The sequence below is a fragment of the Diabrotica undecimpunctata genome, chromosome 1 (genome assembly GCF_040954645.1).
Source record: "Diabrotica undecimpunctata isolate CICGRU chromosome 1, icDiaUnde3, whole genome shotgun sequence".
In the NCBI taxonomy this organism is placed as follows: domain Eukaryota; kingdom Metazoa; phylum Arthropoda; class Insecta; order Coleoptera; family Chrysomelidae; genus Diabrotica; species Diabrotica undecimpunctata.
The window spans coordinates 148,863,856-148,890,267 of record NC_092803.1 but is presented as its reverse complement, the minus strand read 5'-3'; the positions used below and the strand labels follow the sequence as shown (position 1 = coordinate 148,890,267).

The 26,412-nt window shown below is 34.3% G+C and overlaps 1 protein-coding gene across 6 annotated transcripts in view; it reads right to left on the bottom strand.

Annotated features, from left to right (window-relative positions):
• Positions 1 to 2,639: 2,639 nt before the first annotated feature.
• The window catches only part of Atg10 (Autophagy-related 10), a 122,343-nt gene continuing 98,570 nt past the window's right edge, over positions 2,640 to 26,412 (bottom strand). For 4 of the 6 annotated variants that reach the window (XM_072531061.1, XM_072531076.1, XM_072531083.1 and 1 more), the window contains exons 2-6: positions 12,785 to 12,884; positions 10,482 to 10,638; positions 6,938 to 7,023; positions 2,935 to 3,017; positions 2,640 to 2,869 (exon numbers count right to left, since the gene is read on the bottom strand). In XM_072531061.1, coding sequence (XP_072387162.1) covers positions 2,785 to 2,869; positions 2,935 to 3,017; positions 6,938 to 7,023; positions 10,482 to 10,638; positions 12,785 to 12,884 — 511 coding nt within the window. In that variant the 3' untranslated portion in view covers positions 2,640 to 2,784. Of the gene's footprint in view, positions 2,870 to 2,934; positions 3,018 to 6,937; positions 7,024 to 10,481; positions 10,639 to 12,784; positions 12,885 to 21,004; positions 21,201 to 24,873; positions 25,279 to 26,412 lie in introns of those variants that run through there. The other 2 variants (XM_072531092.1, XM_072531102.1) reach the window with 2 other exon arrangements.

The window sequence follows — 26,412 nt, the reverse complement described above, 5'->3', positions numbered from 1 at the left end:
TCATGCGCTGTAGGACCTCAACGTTGGTGACATGGTCCACATAAGATATTTTTAGTATCCTTCTGTATATCCACATCTCGAAGGCTTCGATTCGTTTTTCAGTGGCTTGCGTCAGTGTCCAGGCTTCAACTCCATACAGTAACACTGGAAGAACGTAGCACCTCACTATTCGCATCTTGGTTCCCAAACTGAGATCACTGCAGCACAGCAAGGATCTCAACTTAATAAATGTAGACCGTGCCATTTCAATTCTGGATCTAATCTCTTGAGCGTAGTCCCATTGTACGTTGAGGGTAGTTCCGAGGTAAGTGAATCTGTCGACTCTCTGGATCTCTTCGCTACCTGCCATTAGTGCCCCGGGATCTAAATTTGTACGGCTGACAACCATGAATTTAGTTTTCTTAATATTAAGGTTCAGTCCGTATGTTACGCTCACAGTTCGCACTCGGTCTAGTAAGGCCTGCAGATCGTTTAGGCTGGTTGCTAGTAACACAGTGTCATCGGCGTAGCGGATATTATTGATGTATTCACCGTTCACTCGGATTCCCATGTCTAGGTTTGTGAGGGCTTCATTAAAAATCTCCTCAGAGTATATATTGAAAAGAGTCGGCGATAGCACACATCCTTGTCTTACTCCTCGCATGATCTTCACTTGGTCGGTCAGCTGGTCTTCGACCTTGACTTGAGCACGCTGGTTCCAGTATAAATTCATGATGATCCGAATGTCCTTCTCATCCAATCCAACTCTTTGTAGTGCGGTGACCATCTTCTGGTGCTGACAACGGTCAAATGCCTTGGCGTAGTCAATAAAACAAATATAGACATCACAACTGACATCGCGGCATCTCTGAAGTAGGACTTGTAAGGTGAAAAGTGCTTCACGTGTACCCATAGAATTGCGGAATCCGAATTGCAAATCTACCACGTGAAATAAAATTATGCCAAAATAGTAGGTACTCACACGCCACAGAAAACAGAAATACGAAAATGTCAAATTTGTCAGTCTCACAATTTATACATGCAAACCTTCATATTGGCTGCTTTCAGAAATACCACACAAAGTACACGGCATTGACCGGTGATGCGTTTACGAAACACCCAGTTTTTTGCAAAAAAACATGTTTTAATTTTTTTTTCTTGTTGGTTTATTTTAATTACATTATGATACTAAAAATTATAAAAAATCCTCATTTTTCTGGTTATTTTTCACACCTTGGTAATTATTGGGTTAATAAACAAAAAAGTTATTGCAAAATGAACAACAAAATACGACTGTAGTCATTTTCTCATGATAATCTTTAATGGTTTATGAAGTAAATTCTAATAAACTACGATTTACAAAGCCAGTTTCAGATCCAATATGAGTAATTATTAGTCTACGACATTTTTCAAGGGGTAAATTCTAACAAGAGGAATAATCTTCCATAAAAAGCTGTCTTAAATTGGTAGTATTTTTATTATTAACATTTTGAAACAGTGTGCCCTTCATTTAACCAGGTTTCACCTAAATAATAAATTGTTTTTCCTTCTGTTCGTAACCTTTCAATTATTCTTAGATATTCCCCTTCTCCAACAAACATTATATAATCTTTGTCAAGAAGTAAAGCTCTTTTGTTACATTTTTCCCACGAAAAACCTATTTCCTTAAGATAATTCCACAATTTTTTCGCCCAAAAACAGGTGGTTCGTGGTAAAACTATTCCAAATCTTATCAATGGTAGGTATTTATTTATGTAAATAAAAAGAATGAACTTTACGACGTATGACAGTTTTAACGAAGTCATCAGTTTCTTTAGTTTCTTTCCGATGAGTTTTTTGGCTCGACACTTCCTCTAGCTTTCCTTTCTTTTAAAAATCGATAAATTGTTGCTTCCCCAACTCCTGTCATAACTGAACAACAACCAACGATTTCCAGAACAGTGCCAACAACTGAACAACAACCAACGATTTCCCGAACCTGGATTTCCCGTAATAACCTGGATTAAATTAATTTTCTTAAAAATGAGTTTTCTTCTTAGGTACTTTTATGCAGGTTGAATTTTATTCTGAAGTAAGTACTATCATTATTTGATTAGTTGTTTTGTTTTTATATATCTCAAAATACTTTATATGTAAGAGACTAAATTTTATGGCGTTAACATTTGTAAATATCTCAATTGACGAGTGGTAATATTACTTTTCGAAAGTGATGTAAAATACTGGGTGATCTATTTAAAATAACAAATGCATTTTGACTTACCCTGTATCCGATTTATGAATATTATCAATAGAGTTTTATTGTTACACATTGGCGCCAACTGTTTCTGATGGGAGTTGTGTTGTTACAACATGATTTATTAATTTTTTGTCACATGATAAGTTTTACAAATACCACTACGTCATTTATGAATAATTCCACATTATTCCAATGAGTCTATATAAATAGTCAGATAACTTAAATAAATAGGTTTGGGTTGCGAATTGGCGAATTGGAACACATGGACAATGGAAGAGTGCCCGAAAAATGATAGTAGATAGGACGTCAAAATTTTTGTCCCCCTTTGATGACAAAAACGTGTTTATTTTTACAAGTCACCATTTTTTCTCTTAATATCACAAGAATGTTCTTCGAAGGAATTCAAAAAATAATTTAATGCGCTTAAAATATTTATATTGTATAAATTTACAATAAATCAGTCATAACTTTGCTGACATAGCTGTCTATTTAAAAATACATTTATAAAAACTACATGGTAATTTTTTATTTATATAAAAATGTACGCTTTTTTTATGATTTTCCTAATATTAACAACTTTTTAGATAATCCTCAAGTAATTCCAGCTGCACATATGGTCCTACAACGCTAAGCCAGGAGATGATCGGATTTTTACTGCAAAAAATAGATTTATTAGATTATACAAATCATTTAAATTACGTCATTTTGATTTGTTTTACCTTTTTTCCATGAACGGCTCCAAAATTTCTTGAGTCCGGCATGGGTGTAATGTATAGACTGGTTGGTGTAAAACGGGATGATCCTTAAAAAATAGATCAAAATTTCACATGAGTAATCATTATTTTCAGTAAAAGAAAAAATCGCTAAAATATAAATTAAAAGTCTAAACAGTTTGACATTGATTGTAAAAAAATACTAAAAAGTATGAAGAGACAAAGAAAGAAAGAAAGAAAACGAAGATGGCGGAAACTAGACCAAAGAAGGCAAAAAACAAAGAAGCTATTAAATTGAAAAAGGTAACAAACTGAAAAAAGGTAACAAACAGAATGGAATATGAATGGAACAGAACATCCTAGCGTCTTAAATCTAAGTAACACTAAGTTTTCAGTGTATGAATTGTATTTTTTAGGATTAGGCCTTAAGTTTTCTTGTCAGAATTTTAGGTTACCTGACTCAGTGCTAGAAGGCTTTGCAATGGAGCTGGATACTCTGATAGAAGGTTTGACAAACAATGCTGAAATTAAACAGTATTTGAGAGACTCTTGCATTAGCCTACTTCAACAACAACAATGTAAGTACAAACGTAATTTTCATAGAAATCACCATTATTTTAAAAAACAAAACTATTTGCTAAAATCAATTAAGCAAAAAATCAATAGAGATTCTTTAGTACTTAGCAAGACTGATAAGGGAAATTGTGTTGTAATTCTAGAACGTTCAATACATAGGGACTTATCTTTCAGATAACAGTTTAGTAATGTTAGAAAAAAATCCAGTTATCACCTTTATTAATAAAACAAAAACAATGGTTAAATTGTTTAATGATACTATTACTAAATATAACAACAGAAAGTTAACTGTTCTAATCCTATAACACCTAGGTTATATAGACTTCCTAAAATCCATAAACATAATTGTCCCATAATGCCTGTTGTAAGTTTCTGCAACACTTCAGTTTCTATATTATCAGAGTTTATTTACAACACAGTTCAGTATATCACTGATTTAAACCTAAGTTTTCTGTTACAAATTCTTTAGATCTAATAAAATGTTTAAATAACATCAAAATAGAAGAGAGTTTTTATTTAGTTTCTTTTGATGTTTCAATTTGTTTACTTCTGTTCCAAGAGATGAAACTTTACCTTTAGTATACAACCTTTTAAACAATTGCAACATATCAGTAAAAGACAAAGATACCATCTTAACTAGGCTTAAATTTTGTCTTGGTCAGGACTTCTTTCAATTTGATCAAAAAATATATATACAATCAACAGTTTTAGCGATGGGTTTTCCATTATCACTTTTTTAGCTGATTTTTCTTAGACAGCTTGAACACACATTTGTTAACAACAAAAAAATAGTTTTTTGGTCAAGATATGTTGGTGATTATATAGCTCTCATACAGGAAACCCAAGATGACATCTCTTTTACACTGGAACCAGAATCTGATAATAAGTTGAACTTCTTGGATATGACTTTATCTCGTAAAAATGATTATCTAGAGTACAATATTTACAGAAAACCTACTCAAACAGATCATGTTATACATGAAACATCTAATCATCCAACCCAACACAAAATGGCTGCTTTCAACAGTTACATTTATAGGCTTCTCAAATTTTCACCTTCTAATGAGAACGTCAATTTAAAACTTGATACTCTCAAGCAAATTGCTTTTAATAATGGTTATGATCCTAACATCATACATAAGCTTCTAAATAGAGCAAAGCTTAAAATTACAGAAAAGCTTGGTTATTCATCACAATGCTTGCTTCAACCCAATGCCACAAATAATATCAGGTATTTCTCCTTCACTTATATCAGTAACATTTCCAAAAAATATCAAAACTTTTTACTTCTACAATTGAAAACATCAAAATATCTTTCAAGTCACACAACACTTTAGATTCCTTTTTAATTAACACCAAAGATAGGATTAACACTCTTGACAAAAGTGGTATTTATAAATTAAAATGTGATGATTGTGATGCCTCTTATGTAGTTAGAGTTTCCATCCATTCCAAAGTTATCTACTAGAATTACAGAACATTTGAACAGACCAAACTCTTCAAGTTTTGGTCACCATTTATTGTCCAGTAAACATAATTTTAATATCAATACTGGCTCATCAACTTTACATGACATTAGTAGAAAGAAAAACTACTTGGAGTTGGATTTATTGGAAGATTTGGAAATTGCAAGGGAAACAAATGAAAACTCTCACTATCTTAATACTCAAAATAATTTAAACCGTATTAAATTTAAACCGATTTTTAACAATTTTATTGCAGTTTCACCTCGTAGGGGATCCAGCTCCACTGTTTAGACTTCAAACACTGAGCATATTAATTTCATAATTTAATTAATATTAACATTTCATTTATCATTAACTTGCAAAACAAGCTTGTTCATGATCAATTAATCTATAGTTGGCGTTTATTGCACTCTCCATATCTCTTCGTAATTTAGATATACCATCACCACAGTTGTATATTTTAAGATATGCCACTGTTGGTCAGTTGGTCTTGAGTAAAGCTTTGACATTTTTAATTTTATGGTTTTCCCATTGACTGTGAGTTTAGATAAACTATAGTGGTGTTATATTTCATTTACACACTTTGTTTTCAACTTTGATTTTTAATTCTAAGTATTTTAATTATACAGTCCGATTTCTTCTTTTCTATAGTATTGGTAGTGCTAGTACACTCACACTCTATGTCCACTTCAGTTGCCCCCAAACTAACACCAAAATTATTACTGACAGGTTTGACTGTGAGATCTGGATTATGCAATATACATAAAGTAATTTATATAATTTCATATTTCATCAGTTGATTTCCTATATTAGTGGTCAGTTGGACTTTTGGTCAATGTTCAGTTTACCATAGAATTTTGAAATGTGCAGATCACATCACCATGATTGTAACTGCTCATCCAAGTTGTCATATGTCAGATGTCACTTTAACATTTCCGTTAAGACCAGGAGCCATTCTCTCTCCTGCTGTCACCCACAATGTAGCTTCTTAAATTTTGAAAAAAATTTGTTCTTTGTCTAGTGTTATGTAAATGTATTATTTAATGTTTACATTAATGATAGCCTACAATTTTGACGAAATAGGTCTGTAACGTTATTTAAATTTTTTTTATCAACGACAAATTCGAGTTTTTTCGAAGTTAATTAATCTTCCTTCACTTGAAAATCTTTTCTTGACTTATTTCAGATTCCCATGAAGATGCTCTGAAAGCGAAAGTAATTGGTCAAGATTTAATAAAAAACTGTGCTCGATATTTGTCTTTTATTTGATTAAAGTTCTATATGTAGTTGTCTGTCTTTCGGAGTTATTAATTTTTATTCCCAGTAGCTGTAAGAAATCTATTACCAAGTGGTATGAACAATTATTAATACTGTTGTCTGTTTATAGTGTGTCGTGGTGGACTGCAAATTGCACTAACTGTAAGAGAACCATTCCAGTCAACGTAGCATAAAAGACTGGAATGGTTCTCTTACAGTTAGTGCAACAACTAGTGTTGTTTGGATATAGTATATCCTAAATTCATTTAGTCGGTGGTTTCTTATTGATCTAATTATAATAGCAGCTCCTCCACGTGGAGTGCCATCTAGATGTTTGGTATTAACATTATGTGGATGTTATGAATTGATATAAATGTGTTTACCTCCTGGGTAAATTCCCTGCATTCACTATTATTCTGACAAAACAGCAACTCTGCGAAGACGATAACGTAAAACTTGTATAACGTGCAAAGGATTTATAAGGAAATAAATCATAACTATATTTTTAATTATTAGTAATTTTTCATTTTGTTGACTATACAATCCAGCACTGACCCAACTCAATCACTCACTAAAAACTCTGCACGCTTATTAACTTCGTAATATATGATGAGGTATACGTCAATAACGCCAAAATAAACTATACTTGTTCAATATATTTATCACTAAAATAACATTTATTAAAAATAATACCCTTTAGCAACACTTACCATTTGGGTCAGAGTCTCGTACATACTATATTCCTTAAAACGTGTATTACATTTCCAATATTCTTCTAACGTGATCATTGTACCATCTTTAAAAAAATAAATTTCATCTATTATTTTTATAACTAAGCGATGCTTCAAAATACATAAGGGAGTAAGAAAAAGAAGAAATTGTTAAGAGTTAAAGTCAAAATAAAAATAATGTCCACATTATTCCTATGCAAAAAATCAATTAATTTTCTGTAACGTCTCATATAAGCAATTTGACAATGATTAAAATCATTTTCCTTCAACAAACAACGGTACATACTTAATTTCAGCATAAAGATTAATTACAACAGCAAGGCCAACATTTTTCACCATACCTTTTTTTCTATTAAACTCCAAAAAGTCCTGTGGCTCAACGAAGGCCCACAGTTTCCTCATTTAGGATATCTTCTGGTTCACTGGTTCCTTAGTTAACCAGTGAATTCCTGCCTCATATCACCTATCACCTAGTCACCATTTTGGTGACCGTTTTAATCTCTCGTTTATTGAGATTCAACAAATTGTCCGACGACAGTTTTTTATCAATATTCTTGATTATTTTCTTAGTGTATATTTGCCCTTGAGTGGCTCTTCATTTATTTTGATGATTCGTTTTTAGCCACTTCTGAACATTGTTTCTTACAGCATCTTTGGTGATGCCACACAATGGTTCTGTGCCTACAGAAGGTTTCTCTCGAGCCTTGTTTTGCCAACAAATGTGCTCGTTCATTTCCATCCACCCCTTCGTGACCCGGCAACTACATTAAAGACACTTAGTTGTATTTTGTCAAGTTGTTGAGGAGATCTTTGCAGTTTTGATTTTGATTCGGGTGAGTGGGTTCTTTACGGCTAGAATAATCATTCACCTTCAGCCTGGAACACAGTTGTATATTGACCTAGGCTGTAAGATTTGTTATAATTACATATTATCCAAAGACTCCTAATCCAGTACAATGGGCAGTTTTAGATCCATCAGTGAACCATATTAAGTCTCCATTAATGTTTAGGACTTTTTGTTCTCTATTTAGGTTTTAGATTAGGTGTGGTGTCATCATATCTGAGTTCATTTGAAAGATAGATTCCTCAAGTATAGTCCTAGTGGTATTTGTGTGACTACTCAATTAATAATTCGGCCTCCAAGTATTTGGTGTAAGTCTCACGATGGTCATATAGGCAGAAATATAGAATTCCAGAGGAGAGAGACTTGTGATAGCCTATAAAGATTCCGTTCATGTACAGGCTCCTGTCATATTTAGAAGCACTTGTCTTTGTAGTGTGATGAGAGAGATCACATAATATTGCAAATAGGTATTATCAAATGTCACTTCGAAGTCTAAAAATGCAGCAAGGGTAACTTCTTTCTGGTATAAACTCTTTTCGAGTTCCGAACTAGTGCCTTAAGACCGCACCAGACAAAAAATAAAACGTGTTTTATTTTTGTTGGCCACCTAATAATCCTGCAGAAAATTTATAAAATTTATTGGAAGCCTTTAACCAAACAATATACGCCGTAGTAGTTAAGTTTGACTTTGACATATCGTTCGAAGTGAACTGGTTATAAAAGAAAAATAGAAGATAAACATGTCGCAGGACATAGAAAAATATCGTGGCTTACGAATATGAGACAATGGACTGGTTTGGACGTATAGACAGATATTAAAATAGCGGTTCATAGAAATATATTTGACAGTGATCGAAAACCTTCAATAGAGTGCAATGCAAGAAGGTATATGAATAAATCCAAGATATATGAAAGCTTCTTTATACTCTTATAAGATGCTTAGACGAGCTTCTTTCAGCCAGGACTGGTACAGTAGTGAAATCCGTAGAAGAGTTCTACATTATTACCGACAGATATAAGTTGTTGTAAAGGTTATAAAATATTTTAATTATGAGTCTAGAATAAACATAGACTAACAAGTATACAATACACTAAGTAGGTAACTCGCAACAGTCATTAAAGATGCAAACAAAGAAACGTTTAAACATTACATCACAAATCTCGCAACAAATGACTAGGGACTATGGAAGGCGACTAAGAAGCCTCCGAGACCGGAGGAGGGGGACATAAATATCCCCTCCCCAATTCGTAAACCAGACGGCGAATGAACCCACTCCAACAAAGTAAAAACGAATATTTTTGCTTTTCATCTTACAAGAGTATTTCAAACCGAATCATCAGATACTGATAAAGCCGTAGGATAACTAATTAACGCAGCATGTCAAATTTCTCTCCCTATCAAAAGTTTTACTCCTACAGAACTCAGAAAAAAAATAAGTAAACTTAGGTAACTTACGAAAGTCACAAGTTTTGACTTAATCTTGGGCCAAGTGCTAAAATCATTTCGTCCCAAGACTATCACTTTGCTGACAATAATAGTTAACCGCATCAACCCTGTTATCTACCCTAAGCAAAGTTTCTGAAAAATTATTATTACAAAAAATGTGCACAGATCATGAATTCCTAACATTACTATTAAAACATGAGTTTAGTTATTGTCAAAATTACTCCTCTACCCAAAAAGACTTAAAGAAAAGAAATACTGCAACGCTTTACATATTTTCCAAGCGTTTGACAAAGTCTAGCAATACAAAGTCTGTTATACAATAGAAATTAAAAAACACACTAGCCAGTAACTATTTGCTCCTACTCAAATCCTACATATCAAATAGACACCCCTCCGTTAAATTTAACGACCAACAATGCAACTTTTTTCCTATAAACTCTGGAATCTCATAGTGTACCTAGTGTTTTTGGGTCGCTGCTTCTCCCGCTCTACACAGCCGATATACCAGAGTCTAGTAATACTACAATCGCCTCCTTTGCTGACGACGTAGCCACTCTAGCTGTAAATGAAGATTCCGCACAAGCTTCATAGGATCTGCAAAATCACCTTACTTAATGATTGGTACACAAGATGGCCAACAACACTAAAAAAAGAAAATCAACCCAAATAACATTTACCAACCGCCACAACACGTGCACATCTGTAAGAAGGGATATTGTACGCGTACCAACAGTAACAAAGGCAAAATACCTTGACCTCCATCTTGACCAAAGCCTCCCAACACCTCAATTTATGCAATGACATACTTAAACCTATCGAGCTGTGCAAAACATACCTCGCTCAATATTATCGAAAGATTCTAGTCACAAAGTCACAAAATCAAAGCCCAATAAACCATGCAAATGAATTAGTAAGGGAACTATACAACGATGGTCCAGCCATAAGAAGAGTAGATAGAACCTGACCCCAAGATCTACTTCAAAAATAACCCAAGTAGAATAAGGTCTCCCATCCACGCCTAAAAATATATGTAACTCATTTACTTAATATTCTGTAATGGTGTAGATTGTAAATAAACATATTAAAAAACAACTTATGAGTCAAGATTGGTTTGGAGCTACAAGCAATCTTTTAAGAAAATGGTGATGTTCATGTTGGTGCAAGATCATAAACGCATCAGGGAAAATGTATATACGTATAAATAAAAACGAAACGTGAACCGTAGTACTTACCTGATTTCCAAATGTTGAAACATAGAACTGGAACTCCGTAACTAATACTGAACGCTACATGATATTCAAAATGCGCTATAATTTGTACATTTTCATCCTCAGGATTTTTTAATTGGACTATTTGTTTTTTCAATATATATTTGTTATTTTCTGTATCCTAAAATATTATATTAACATAAATATCCGAAAAATTAACGCATAGATAAATATTGATTTTGTATATGTGGGTCGATCAAAAAGAAGATATGAAACGATACAATGATGATAGAAATGTTATTAAAGTAGATATGTTTGAACCAGCAGTAGCGCTTGATATAGCAATTGTTAACTTATATAGCACTTGCATTATTTCAAAAGAGAGAAAGTCACTCATCACATACACAAGTGGACACAATCAGTTGCAAATAGATTATTTTATGACAAGCAAAGGAGATATGTGTGAATGTAAAGACTGCAAGGTAATAGTGAGCCTGTGTGTCAACAACATAAGTTGATTGCTCAAATTGCGGTTATTAAAAGGTGAGAGAGAAGATATATACAAGTCAAAATAGAAGTAAAAAAGAGTTGAAAATACAATTCGTAGAAAATAGCTAGTACTAGTACAGATACTGCAATTACAATATTTGGGAAAACCTCGAGAAAGAAATTTGACAACAGGAGACGCTATAAAGTGTAGTCAGAATATATGTCTGACTTCTTCTTCACGTGCTATATCAGATTTGTCCGACGTTGGCGATCACCATTGCGAAGGTTTCTCGATCTTCGGCCACATGGAATAATTTCTGCATTTGATATCCGAGTCAATTCACAACTGTTTTTTAACCAAGAAACAGTTTGCTTCCTACACCTCAACGGCTTTCTATGTTGCCTTTAAGGATCAGTTTTAGTATTCTAGATCGATTTTCTCTCACTATATACGTCGCAGATAAGACATTTTCCGGTGTTTAACAGTCTTTAGCAATTTTCTATCTCTGTTGGACCTCCTCAGTACTTCCTCATTAATGTTTCTTGCTGTCCAAGATATCTTTAGCATCCGTCTATAAATCCACATTCCCAATGATTCGATTCTGTTCATGCTTGATACTTTTAGTGTCCACACTTCTGGTCCATAAAAAAGTACAGACCAAATGTAGCACTTAACCATTCTTTGTCTTAGTTCTAAACTAAGAGGATTATTGCAAAAAAATTTATTCATTTTCATAAAAGTAGTTTTTGTCATTGCTATTCTGAGTTTCATTTCTATACCTGGATCTAGTTGGTTCGTTATGACAGTTCCCAAATATGTAATTTTGTGAACTTTTTCAACCTGGTCTCCATTTAATTGAAGTTCTGCATATGGATGTGGGTTACGGCTAAAGACTAAGAAATTGGTTTTGTTTGAATTTATTTTACTACCCATTTCCTCTCCTACTTTGTGAATATGATCAAGCAGAATTTGGACATCTTTTTATATTTTCTGACAGAATTACTGTATGGTTGTCTCTCAAGTGCCTTTTTAAATAACTGGTCTCAGTAAACATTGAACAGTGTTAGGGACAAAATACAACCCTGTCTGACTCCCCGCTGTATGGAGATTTCGTCGCTGTAGTCTTCTCCAATTTTTACGATAGCAGTTAGATTCCAATGTAGATTTTTAATGACACGAATACCTTTGTTATCTATTCCTATATTATTTAGCATCCGCATTAATTTTAAATGCTGTACTTTATCGAATGCCTTTTCGAAGGCCACAAAGCATGGAAATACATATTTTCTTTGATCACGGCATTTTTGTAATAGAATATTTAGCGCAAAAAGTTCCTCCCTAGTTCCCATAGCATGTCTAAAACCAAATTCTTCGAAATCTTTTTGGCATTTGTGTCTAATTCTGTTGTGGAGTATTCTTAGAAAAATCTTTAGAGGGTGGCTCATTAGGCTATTAATCCATATTCTGTGCATTTTCTAGCATTGTGTTTTTAGGTATAAAGATGGACTTGAGCCAGTTTTCGGGAATCACTCGTGTTATATATTACATTAAAAAGTTTTACTACTACATTTATGTTATCTTCATCTATTTAGCTTCAGCAACTCAGTTGGTGTATCATCTGGACCACAAGTTTTCCTAATTTTAGCATTTTATATAGCGTGTTCTATCTATGTCTGACACAGATCTTTAAAATCACCAAAAAGGAAGCGGAATCAGATGTAGCAATGAAATAGTTTTCAAAAGATGTTTTCAGTCAAAAGGAGGCAAAATGGTAGCCCGGAAATTATAAGTTGTCCAAAATTATATAGAAGAGAAGTAGCATAATTTTGTTTCTTACCTCTGGTTTTGATATCAACTTCCAACCATCACTTATATTATCAGATATTGTAACAATTGATTCGATGCAACGCTGGAAGGACTCAACTGACATCATTTTTCTGAAACAAAACAAAGATTCTTATATATTTGCAAATTAAATTTTTTTCACGTATGACAGAAATAAATTAAGTATAGGAAACAAACAGAAATAAAGTTATACAGTTAATATTCATTAAGGGGTGAATTGACAGGAGCGCAGAAGGCGCCGCAATGCTTTTGCTTTTGCTTTTGCCTATTTTCTGCATTACTTCCACGTTAGTGATGTGGTCTGTCCAGGATATCCGAAGAATACGGCGATATATACACAGCTCAAAGGATTCTAGTTTCTTCAGGGTGGCTTCCGTTGTGGTCCATGCCTCTGCTCCGTAGAACAAGACCCGGAAGACATAACACTTGACCAGTCTTAATTTTAGTTCCATTGAGATTTTGCTTGTGAACCACTTTTTGACTGGTCCCATTTTGTGTTGACTGTGGTTCCAAGGTATGTGTATGTCTCCACTTGTTCTATTTTTCGGTTCTTTAATGTCAATTGCATCGGAGGTTGTTGTGTTCTGCTGATGAGCATGCATTTAGTTTTGGTTGTATTGAGTTCTAAACCATATTCTTGACTTGCTGTGTGTATGCTTTGCATGAGTCTTTGAAGCTCGTTGCAGTCATTTGCAATAATAACTGTGTCGTCAGCATATCTAATATTATTGATTACCTCTCCGTTTACTTTGATACCCTCCGAAACTTCTCCCAGTGCTTCTCTGAAGATTTGTTCAGAGTATATATTGAACAGGAGCGGCGAGAGGACGCATCCCTGTCGTACACCCTTTTTAATATCTATCTTCCCACTGTGTAAGTTGCCCATCTTTATCTCATCACTTTGGTTCCAATAGAGACTGGTTATTATGCGCAGATCCTTGTCATCAATATGCATCTTCCTGAGCATTTCCATGAGTTTATCATGTTTGACCTTGTCAAACGCCTTGGAGAAGTCGATGAAGCACAAGTGGACGTCCTTGTGCATGTCTCTGCATCTTTGAATTAAAACTTGCAGACTGAAGATCGCCTCTCTTGTGCCCAATGCGCTTCGGAATCCGAACTGTGACTCCGATATATTTGCTTCGCATTTGTTATATATTCTATTGTGTATGATTTTGGTGAAAACTTTGGTAATGTGATTTATTAAGCTTATTAAGCGGTGTTGATCACAGTATTTTGCACTTAATGTTGTAGGTATGGCTACAAAGGTCGATCGAAGCCATTCCTCCGGAATCTCCCCTTTGTCGTAAAAGGTGTTAAAAAGGCCTGTCAGAAAATCGAGGAAGTGGTCATCCGTTTCGCATAGGAGTTTTATGATCTCGCCCTGTATGTTGTCGGGACCTGGTGTTTTGTCGTTTTTTAGCGATGAAATGGCTTTTTCCACTTCAGACCTTAGTATTTCGGGTCCAGTCATATCGTCATCTTGGTCCACTGTCGCTCTGCGTTTATCGTTAAAAAGTCGTTCTACGTAATCTTTCCATGTGTCAATGAGCTTCAAGTCGTCTGATATAAGGTTACCGTCTGCGTCTATTAGTGTCGGGTGGGGATTATTGGTTTTCTTTTTAGTTGTTAATTCTTTGATCTTTTTGTGCATGTTGTGGTAGTCATATCTTCTGTCGCACTCTTCGATTTCATCGCATTTCTTCTTCAGCCAGCGTTCCTTCGCTTCCTTTATCTTTGTTTTTATATTGTGACTTGTTTCTTGATACTTCACTTGATTTTTGCATTTGTGTTGTCTTCTTTCTTCCATCATATCAAGGATTTCATCCGTCATCCATTCTTTCTTCTTTACGCGCTCCTGTAACAGAAGTGTCTTGTTTGTCATTTCAACAGCTCTTTTTATTTCTTGCCATTTAGCAACTGCGTCTTGTGCGGGTTCACTCAAGTTTCCAATGTTTCTTCTTAAGGATTTCTATACTTGTTGTTTAATGTTGGGATCCTTTAATTTCCTAATTTTCATCTTGGTTTTGTTAGGCTTCCCTTCTATACGTTTTAGTTTGATTCCCAGTTTACCCTCCACTGGGTTGTGATCCGATTGAGCGTCAGCCCCGGGATAGGTTTTCACTGATGTGATTGAGTTTCTGAATCTTTCTGGTATGGCAATGAAGTCGATCTGGTTTCTTACATTTGTTTTTTTCGAGTCTACTGGCGACTTCCAGGTGTAAAGTCTGCGAGGGGGCAGTTTAAAAAAAGTATTAGTTATCAATAGTTTTTGTTCCTGACAGAAGCGTATGAGACGTTCCCCTCTCTCGTTTCTAGTTCCTAATCCGTGACCGCCCACAACGTTTGACACCTTGTGTGGAAAGTAATAGTGTTAAGTATCTAGGATAGGTATCACACAGTAAATAAATAGACGAAGATTCTGAGGAAATGAGAATGCTTAGATGGATGACTGAAATGACAAAAAGAACAAAGTTAAAAAGGAATATGTTAAAGGAAGTCCTACGTATTAAATTTTCATCATCCGTGTCGTATTTTTGCAGGCACAAATCGAGATTTCTTATTTCTGAAGAACTAATCCACTCTGTAAAGTATGGCGACTCGACGACCCCATAAAATTCCCGTTGAGTGGGTGTGCGACCTCTTAAAACGAACTCCACGTATGACTGAATATACCGTAAACCGCTCGAAAAAACATAATCCCAATGAATCATTCGCCATCTTTATTTGTTGTAAGTGCATTTTTGTCTAGACTGTGGAGGCGTCTTGTAATGATTATTGTGAATAACGAAAATAACCTCTGACTGCATTTCACTAATTCATTACACTGCTTATTTCCTATAAAAGTGACAAGTTTATGATTGTTTTATTTAAATTAGGAATGGAATGGGTATTGTTCTTTGTTAAAGGCCATTATACGATCGCCGTTTATGCTTTATTCTTTTTTAAACAGTTCGTACTTAACAGTTGCTCTTTTTATGTCTTTCCAAAGTACAAAACAAAATGTTCCTTTGTCATATTTTGTTACTTTAAATGAATTTATATAAATATTTATCTGCAACATGAATATTTACCAACAACAGAATCATTATTACAATAAATTATCATTACTTGAATTTTCTTTAGACAATAACATATTTTCAACACAAAAAGATTCATAAGATCACAAGAAAAGTCATGTCAAGAAAAGAACAATCAATTATCGACTATACTATAGTGCAAAAAACAGACGGGAGGTGGATAAGAGACGTAAGGGTGAGGAGAAGCTATGAAATAGCCAGTGATCACTACCTACTAAAAACTACATTTAATAGCAAAGAAATAGAAATAAAAAGCATAAAAACAAGAATAAGAAATACAAGGAAATAATTAATATACATAAACTAAAGGAAGAAACAACGAATATCACATATAAGGAGAAGTTAGAAGATGAAATGGACAAAGAAGGAGAAATGGCAGAAATAGTGGAATAAGAATGGGGAAAATTTAGAAATGCTATGATAAATACAGCAAAACTAGTATGTGGGATCACAAGAAATAATAGGAAAGATAACCGGACGGGTACACATGAATTGGCTCCCGCTTGCAGGTAATAAGCTCTCTACCGATAGAAGGGTTTGCGTGAATTGGCCCCCGATGAAATTCTTGAAAATTTAGGTAGGTAGGCGTTGGATTTTATTGGGGTGGATGACAAGTTCCAAATTGGATATTTCCAACATTCTTTAAGTTCGTATACCCTTCGCTCCAATGTCTCATGGTATTTAATTTTAATGTCCAGGCTTCGACTCCATACAGAAGAACTGACTCCAATTCGGATGTCTAAGCTTAGTTTTCAGTTATAGATAATTTGCTTTCATTTATTGTACATGTTCCTGGCCTGTTATATTTGTGTTTTTATTTCTATACCTGGAACCCACTTATCGTTTAGTACTGCTCCTAAGTATCTGAATTTGTGAACTTAGTTATAATTAAGTGTTATTTAGATTAATGCGACAATTTTCATCGGTTTTGCTAATCACAATTACTCTAGTTTTGTGAAGATTTATTGTCAGTCCCATTGCTTCACTTGCCTTATTAAATCTGTCCATAACTCTATAACTCCTCTTCTTTTTGTTCTTCTTCTTCTTTTTATGTAGATATAACTCGGTCTGTTTTTCAATGTGCCTAAAGTAAGTTGTCGTTTCATCCTTTACGTGGTCTTCCTACTGATAGTAGCCGTCTCTAGCCATCTTTACTACTCTATTTGTTGTCATTCGGCTTATGTGATCGTTCCATTCTCCTCTTCTATTTCTTACTCAGTCCTTGATGTTATCCACCTAGCTCTGCCCCATAATGTTTTACTATCAATTTTATTAAGTGTTTTCATCTCTGCTGTTTCTAACCTCCTTTTTGTCCTCTGTGTCAGGTCGTGTTTCTGTCGCGTATGTCATTATTGGTCTGATGACTGTTTTGTAAATCCTGCCTTTCATTTCTTTCCCATTATTTTTATTTCTCCATATTGTTTAATTCAGGTAACGGGCGGCTCTGTTTGCTCTATTTTATTTATAGTATATTTTCTAATTTTTATCTTTTATTTTTTCTGCTATCAGAATGGTATCGTCTGCATACTTGATATTGATATGTTATTGATATTGTTAATATATTTACTGTTTATTTTTATATGAATTTTGGTGCCGTCCAGTGCTTATTTGTGAATTTTTTTAGAGAATAATATAAGCTTTTAATATTCTAACCTAATAATTTATTCCCACATGGACCATACACTTGAATTTAACATTATGATTTAATTCTAATAAACTAAATGTTTTGCAATGATATTTAATGTAAATTGTTGTTTTTGCATACTAAACTTTTTTACAATTGATATTTGATCGAAAATATGTTGTATCTAGTTCAAAACAATTCTAAAATGATCGTTAACACATAGTTAATATATGTAGATAGGGAGAAAATCTATTCTCTCATATTGAGATTCAGAAAAGTTTATTGCTTTAAATTACAGTAATTGCTTAAAGTAATAGCTCTCCAAATAAAGCAAACAGATATTCCCTCATGACCATTGGTCATCAAATATGCATTCAGAGTTCAAGTTAAAAAGTCATGATGATGAATGAAAGGAGAAAAAACAAAACCATCAATACGATCCGCTATAAACAGCTTCAAAACCAAATAAGAAGAAAAATTAGGGAGGCTAAAGAAACTTCTCTAAAAAATGTTAAGAAACAGAAGAACTGCAAAACAGATATGACAACCTTAATCTACATAAAAAAAGTCAAAGAACTAGCTGGAGTAGGAGGTAGAAGAACCTCGAATATATTGCTCGACAAAAATGGAAATATTATATTGGAGACAGAACAAAAACTACGAGGATGGAAAAAGTACATCGAGGAATTATTTCATGACCAGAGAGAAGCTAGTACATCTGTAGATAGCCTATAGGGAGATGTAGGCCCGGAGATAACCAAATCAGAAGTTAGTCAGGCATTAAACTCAATGAAAACCAATAAATCTGCTGGTCCAGATGAATTACCAATCGAGCTATTAAAGTTGGTCAACGAGAAAAACCTGGACATAATAGTAGAACTGTTCAACGCTATCTATATTACGGGAATCATCCCTAGAGAAATGTTGACATCAGCATTTGTGTGTTTGCCAAATAAAGTGAATGCCAAAGAGTGCAGTGACTATCGAACCATAAGCTTAATGTCACATACCTTGAAAATTCTGTTGAAAATTATCCACGCCAGAATTCACTCTAAACTGGAGATTGATATTAGTGACACACAATATGGGTTCCGCAATGGTATGGGTACCAGAGAGGCACTATTCTCCTTCAACGTGCTGACGCAGAGATGTTTGGATGTTAACCGTCCTCTTTACGTCTGTTTTATAGACTACAATAAAGAATTTGATAAAGTAAAACATGACCGACTCATGGAAATTCTAAAAAATAGAAACCTAGATGAAAGAGATTTAAGGCTAATAACAAACCTTTATTACAAGCAGCGAGCAATAGTACAAATTCAAAAAGAGACATCTGAAGAAATGGAAATAAAGAGAGGAGTCAGGCAAGGCTGCATACTATCACCTCTATTATTTTACGCTTATTCTGAAGAGGTAATTCGAGAAACTCTGGAAGATGAAACAGTCGACATAAGAGTAAATGGAGTCTTAGTTAACAACATTAGATATGCAGATGATACAGTAATAATAGCCGATAGTTTACAAGACCTGGAAAGACTCATAAGTAAAATAATAATGCGTAGTAGGAAGTACGGACTCTCGCTCAATATCAAAAAGACGAAGTTTATAAAAATTTGTAAAAACAACCATAATACCAACGAAATCTTGATAGTAGAGGGCCAGCAGATCGAAAGAGTAAAAAAGTACACTTACCTAGGAACACTTATAACAGAAAATAATGACTACACTGCAGAAATCAAAATCAGAATCGAAAAAGCACGTTCTAATTTTATGAAAATGAAAAAGGTCCTATGTGGCAAAGACTTAACATTAGCTCAACAAAATGTTACGTATACAGTGTACTATACTATGGAGTGGAATCATGGACGTTAAATCTAGACACAATAAGACGACTTAACGCCTTTGAAATGTGGACCTATAGAAGAATTATGAGGATTTCCTGGGTGGATAGAGTTACGAACAATGAAGTACTGAGAAGAATAGGTAAAGAGAAGGAAGTTGAACTTACAATTAAAGAAAGAAAGCTACAGTATCTCGGACATGTGATGCGGGGCGAGAAGTATGGCATCCTGCGACTCATAATGCAAGGAAAGATAGATGGCAGAAGAAGCATCGGAAGAAGATGAATTTCATGGCTTAAGAACCTGAGAGAATGGTTTGGATGCAGCTCAAAACAACTATTTAGAGCTACTGCCTCAAAAATTAAAATAAATATGATGATTGCCAACCTCCGTAGCGTAAGAATGATTTTTTTTTAACTATTTTTCCATAGCTTAATAGTATTAGTCTTAACAAAGAAAATAAGCCCCGGATTATTGACGTCCATGCAGTCAAATTATCTGAACCAGCCTTAGAAATTAGCTTTTTTCAAAAATCTAATAAACAAATTAACTTTCCCAAAAACTATTTAACCAATCTGGCCCATCTTTTGCACACAATTCAAACACAATAAGACCCTCACATTCAGGTACAAATTTTTAAACAACTTTTAATAAATATTAAAAAAATGTATTAACAATATTCAGAAACAGCGATTTTGTTGTTAATTTTGCAATAACTTTTTTGTTTATGAACCGATTTTAATTTAACATATCTCATTTTTTGTATATTTTTTTTTCTGAAAAATTTGTCTGTTGACGTCAAATCTCTATGTAAATAGACAAGTTTTTAAGCTATGAGCAAAATAATGAGTTTGGCGTTTTGATTGTTTATTTAAAAATAGCTCCACTAAAAAATTGATAAATCCGTAGATGAGAGTCTTTTTGGAATATCTCATACTACACATTTTAACTTTCAAACTCGTCTATACAGTTGTGACGAAAAAAGGTTTATTTTTTATTAACTTAATTCGGTCTATAAAGGCGGGTTGACACGATCCAAGAATGCTTGGATTCCAACTTGGACCAAGTGGACTTGTACAAGTGTACTTATACCAAGTTGGTTGCCACGGTTAAATGACTTGGATGTCAAATAACCATTGTAAAGATATCGGAAGTGATTGTGGAAGGTGTTCTAGTGGTTGCTAATATGTTGATACATTAGCTTGAAATCCAGAAAAAGGAATAAAAAAGACAAAATGTCGCACTTCTAGCATCCTTATTTTTATATTCCTTTATCCGTACATTCATTAATGCTTCCTCAGCTTCGTATAACTCCATGAATCTAACACTCTCCCTTTCAGACTATTTTCTTTTTGTGTTTACTTCTTGTTTTCGATTTTTCGACACCGACGCCATTTTAATTTTACAATACCACACTACTTGGATACAAGAAAGTTGGCCAGCATCCTGCTTAACTTGAATAGAACCTGTTGACACAAGTGTACTTAGATGAACAGGTGCCACGATCAAAGTAGCTTCGAAGTGTTGCGCGCACAACGTCCAAGCAGACTTTAACCAAGTACACTTGGATCGTGTCAACCCGCAATTGTAGACAAACCTTCAGGAAGAGCCAATTCGGAAATCGGCCTATAGATCCCGAATACAATATATCATTAAAAAACACTTACTGAGAAAATCTGCATTCGTTAATAAGCCAGAACCTGTCGAAAATATACTTTAATTACCATTACACTGGAATAACTTTAATTTGCACCGAAACAACTGTTGTGAGGTAATAAATTTACCAGTTATACCCATTTTATTTCAAATATTTTTATTGCACAACTTAATAACTACCCGCCGATGACGTACATATATCAAATTGAATAAAATTTTTATCCATCTGTGGAAACATGTACGATCCATAATAATATCAGTGGTATTCAATTCGGGTCATTCTCTATGAAACGTGTACTGTAAAGCGTCTGTAGGCGTCTGACGTGCGACGCCTACTCTCCAAACTAGGTCGATATACTTTTAATCTAAATCTGCGTCTATTGTGAACTTCATCCTTTTGTTTCTGTTTGACTAATATATTCTAGAACGTTTTCGAATCGAATCGTGGCGTCGGAGTTATTTATTCTTGCAGAACAACAATTATTATTGATATCAGCTGAATGTGATGTTGATTTCGCCGTCTAATAAAAGTACCATATGAAATGAAATATAAAAAAAGGCAGAAATTATATACAAAGATGGATTCGACAACATGCATTTTTAAATATTTCCTCTACATTCAATCATTTAATAAGAATTCTAGAAAAAAATATAGTTTGACAATTATTTGATGTGAACCAAAAGTTGGGGACTACTACGGGTACTTCATAAAATCAAACAGGGTGTCTCAAAAATACTGAAAGAAAAACTGGAAAAATCTATCTCATAAAATCGGAGAAGATCAGGCGGGGTTCACGGCAGGAAGATCTTGCATATACCACATATATACACTCCAACAATTAATTGAAAAAAAAAATGGCAAAAAATAGACCAGTACACATGGCATTCATAGATTTAAAAAAGGCATATGACACGGTCCCCAGAAAACAACTATGGAACACGATGAAGGAAATCGGAATAACTATAAGAGGTTAATAGAAGCCGTAAAAAACGTTTACAACAACAACAAGTTAATGTTAAAACCGGCAATAAATACTCCAACGAATTTAAGACCACAAAAGGCTTATTGCATGGATGCTCTACATCTCCGACACTGTTCAAGATATTCCTCGAACAAATATTAAAACCATGGAAAAGGAAATGTGAAGGGATGGGAATACCAATCCGGGACAACTTCTTGTACACATTAAGCTTTGCAGATGACCAAGTGGTAATGGCTCAAGATGAATAAGATCTGTGCTATATGCTCTGAAAATTAGAAAAGGAATACACAAAAAATGGCTGGAAATAAATCTAGAAAAGACCGAATATTTAACAACAGAGCAAGAACCAGTGAGAAACTTGGAAATGGACGATAATAGGGAAATTAACGGCACTGACAAATTCAAATATTTAGGATTCATACTCTCAAAAAATGGAACCAACAAGCAAGAGATTACCAGCAGACTTGCACAGACAAGAACATGTATTAAACAAATGGAATAAATGGAACAATAAATGAATATTTGGTGGTGGGTATTTATGCTTGCCGGCAATGTTTTTACACGTAAGTGCCTCCTACTTACTAGATTACACTGAGTCTGAATGCCGGTTGTTTTCTGAATACTTTTGAAACCTTAAAAATAATTCCAACTGAGCGCTAGCTCTTTTGTTACATTTTTCCCACGAAAAACCTATTTCATTAAGACACTTCCACAACTTTGTTTGCCCAAAAATCGGTAGATCGTCGTCTTCTGTAATACTATTCCAAATCTTGTCGATGGTAAGTATTTCTTTATGTAAATAAAAAGAATGAACTTCACGACGTATGGCAGTTTTAACGAAGTCAGCAGTTTCCATTAGTTTTTTTCGGGTTTTTTTGGCTCGACCTTCGTCCAGCTTTCCTTTCTTTTAAAAATCGATAAATTATTGTTCCCCATCTCCTGTTGTCATTATTAATGTAAGTGTATTTCCATACGGTTATTTGTTTTAAATATGGATGAATCGAGAATACGTTGATATGTTAAAAGTATTAAGTGTGTATTATGATAATCCCAATGCAAAAGAACAAAGCTTACAGGAAACAGTTAATTTAACGCTCAACGTCCTTGCCATACCTTGCCAATAGCTTGGGCCACATCCAGGAATACATTGGTGCAAATTTTTTTCTTCCAGTTCCATTTCTACGATGCTAGTGATCCTGTTGCACTTGGTGAATAATAGCATGCAAATTTTTGTGATGGAATTAGATTTCTCTTTTAATTTATTGGCTTTAGAATTTTTAAGAGCAATTTTTGATAAGGCTTTGACGAAGTGATATATGACAATATCTCGTGAGGTGGGTTGCCAGTCTATATAAGTCATTGAAATAGTGGGTTAATTTTATAATGATAACCGCACTATCTCCTTTTGCTGCAGTATCTGGGTATATTTTATGCTACATTTTATATCTTGGGAACCTGATAAATGATTCTGTAGTAAAATGTGTTTCTAAGAGTAGATACACATCTATTTTTTTTTTCAAAACAAAAACTGTTTGCAATTCCTTTTGGGGATTTTGCAGCCTATTGAAGTTCTATTCGATTCCATTCTTAAGCTGCGGCCACAACGGCGCACCGCATATCGCATAGTACAACGCACAGCACCATACCCCGCACCTAGCTTAGCCTTTGCTTTGCACATTAGTGGCCGTATTGACGCACCATGCACCGCACATTTATTTGGTAATGATAATGAAAATATACAGGTTCCCCTTGTTGGAAGGCACAATAATGAAGCAAAATGGATACGAGAAAACTTTAACTTATTTCTGTAGTCATTAAAATATAATTTATTATACATTTTTATTGTTTTATTTACCTGTTGTTTCACATTCCTCTGCCACTTCTTTCCACAGTATTGATAAAACCAAACTATTGTGGTGACTTTTGCTTTTTTGTTCCAAATTGGTTCACGAATAAACACACAATTAATAATTAATTTGTCTTTATCCATCCCTAGAATAATCAATGTGCGAAGTGCGAAGATCAGAAAATACTAAGCTCAATTTACGCAGGCGAGGCGTTGGTACCCAGCCATGTGCGAAGGAAGGAGCGGTGCGTCGTTGTGGCCTTGCACATTTACGGCAAGGCTTGTATTTACTTTGCTTCAGCGAGGCTATTGTCAAGGCTAGGTGCGGTGCGATGTGCTGTGCGCCGTTGTGGACGCCACTTTAGCCATGCTTATTTTCTGTTATCGCTACTTGCGCATTTTTCCAAATTACATTATGTCATTCATTTTCTCTCAGTTTATGCAGAATTTGCTGTAGTAATGTTTTAACATATTTTTGTGATGATTTATTTTCAGTAAAAAACATCTTTACTCCTTGAAGTAAAACTGAATGTTCTCTTTTTTGTTTTTTCTTCACGCTGATGCTCTGCTGGTGGAACGGCATTTCGTGGAGGATTAGATATATTTTGGTTTGCTTTATATATCCTCTATAATTAGCTGGATGTTCACCCCCACAATATAGATTATATTTAAGGTTTGTCATCCTTATGTTTGACATAAGTATCTCTGTTAAATACTTGTTTGTGCATCTGATACATCTTTGTTCTTTAGCAAAGTACTTTTGTATATTATGTCCCTAAACCTGACAACGTTTGCATTGAGGTTTTATTTTGGAAACCGTTTGTTGTTATAACCTGTCGTTTACATCCACATCTGCACGTAGGCTTAATTTGATTGAAATGATGTATTAAACGAAATTCGCTTAATGTAGGAAAAATTTCATGCACTAATAACTAGTCTACAATACCTTATCCTTCTTAATAATATATAACTTCTTAATATTTTTATATCTTATAATGCAAGACATTTTTTTTGTGGGTTCAGCAATTTTAACAAACTTATATATACTGACCTTGTGTGCAAGTCTATTGTCTGGCCACTTCAATGACTGCCACTTTTTTCTGCCAGTACTATACTATATAGTCGCCACTTCTGTTAGCCAAAGACAAGACATTTTAGTAGAGATAAAACACAAAACTAATGTAAGAGTATGTAAATAGTCTCAAATATTATTATTGGAAATAAAATAAACTGACGAGAAAATAGCACGCATAGCATGTTTAAATTTAAGATACATCCAAAACACAATATTACGGAATATGAAAATTTCGAACCCTAAATAAATCGATAGATGCGCTACTGAGCCAGTCACCCAAATAATGTTGGCTTTTGCCATTACATAGTACCATCAAAACAATTTCTGGTGAAGTGACAATATCTACAAAGTCTCAAATTAACAAGAACATTATGATAACACAATTCTTAGAGCGAAATTATTCTCAGAATTTGTCAGTTTACCTAACTTGCAGACACGAAAACTTTTTGCATATCATCGCGACTATTACTGCTACGCAACGTTGCCAGAGCCGAATTATTATGGAACGTTGTAGAATAAATAAAATACCCACATATTTTCGCTTAAAAATAAATATAAAAGTTTTATAATAAACTGGGTTTTTCTCCTAGGTCGATTATTCTAGTTATCCATTGATTTGCGGTCAAGTTGTTTTTTTTTCCTATCAGTATTTTAAAATCAGGTCGGTGGTTTGTGCGTCATTCTAAAATCCTTTTTCTTCTTCAAACCGTTTTTAAACTCTATATATTTTTTTTATAAAGCTGATTTTTCAATCAATGCTAATATATACATATTTTTAGTTGTCTATATTTTGTTGTAGTTGATGTACTTAGTGATGTAATTTGTTTAATAGTTAAAAAGTTAGTAAACGATTCTTTTATAAGAGAGGTGTCGACCAAGTAAAAGCTAAGGACGTTTTAACTCCGGCTATAAGGTGACACTCAGGTTTCATTAGCTTTCTCCCGGTTAACGAAACGTGAAGGGCTCTGCATGGAATAACCTTCCATTCCCTAGATTCTCCCGGGACCATAATGGGCCAAAAACTTATTGTCTCTCTTCAACACCTCCTTGTTCTCCTCCTCCTTCAGCCAACACCTTCTTCTTTAAGTGCCATTTCCGCGACGAAGGTTGGCAATTATCATGGCTATTCTAACCTTCGAGGCAGCTGGTCTGAACAATTGCCTTGAGCTGCAACCAAACCACTCTCTCAGGTTCTTCAACCAGGAAACGCGTCTTCTTTCTACGCTTCTCCTACCCTCTACTTTTCCTTGAATTATGAGTCTCAAGATGTTGTATCTATCGCCTCTCATCACATATCCGAGATACTGCAATTTCCTTTCTTTTATTGTATTTTCCATTTCCCTCTCTCTGCCTATTCTCCTTAACACTTCTGTATTCGTGACTATCTGCCCATGGAATCCTTAACAATCTTCTAAATGTCCACATTTCAAACGCGATAAGTTGATTTATTGTATTCCGGTTTAATGTCCATGATTCAGCTTCATAGTAGAGTACACTGTATACATAGCATTTAAT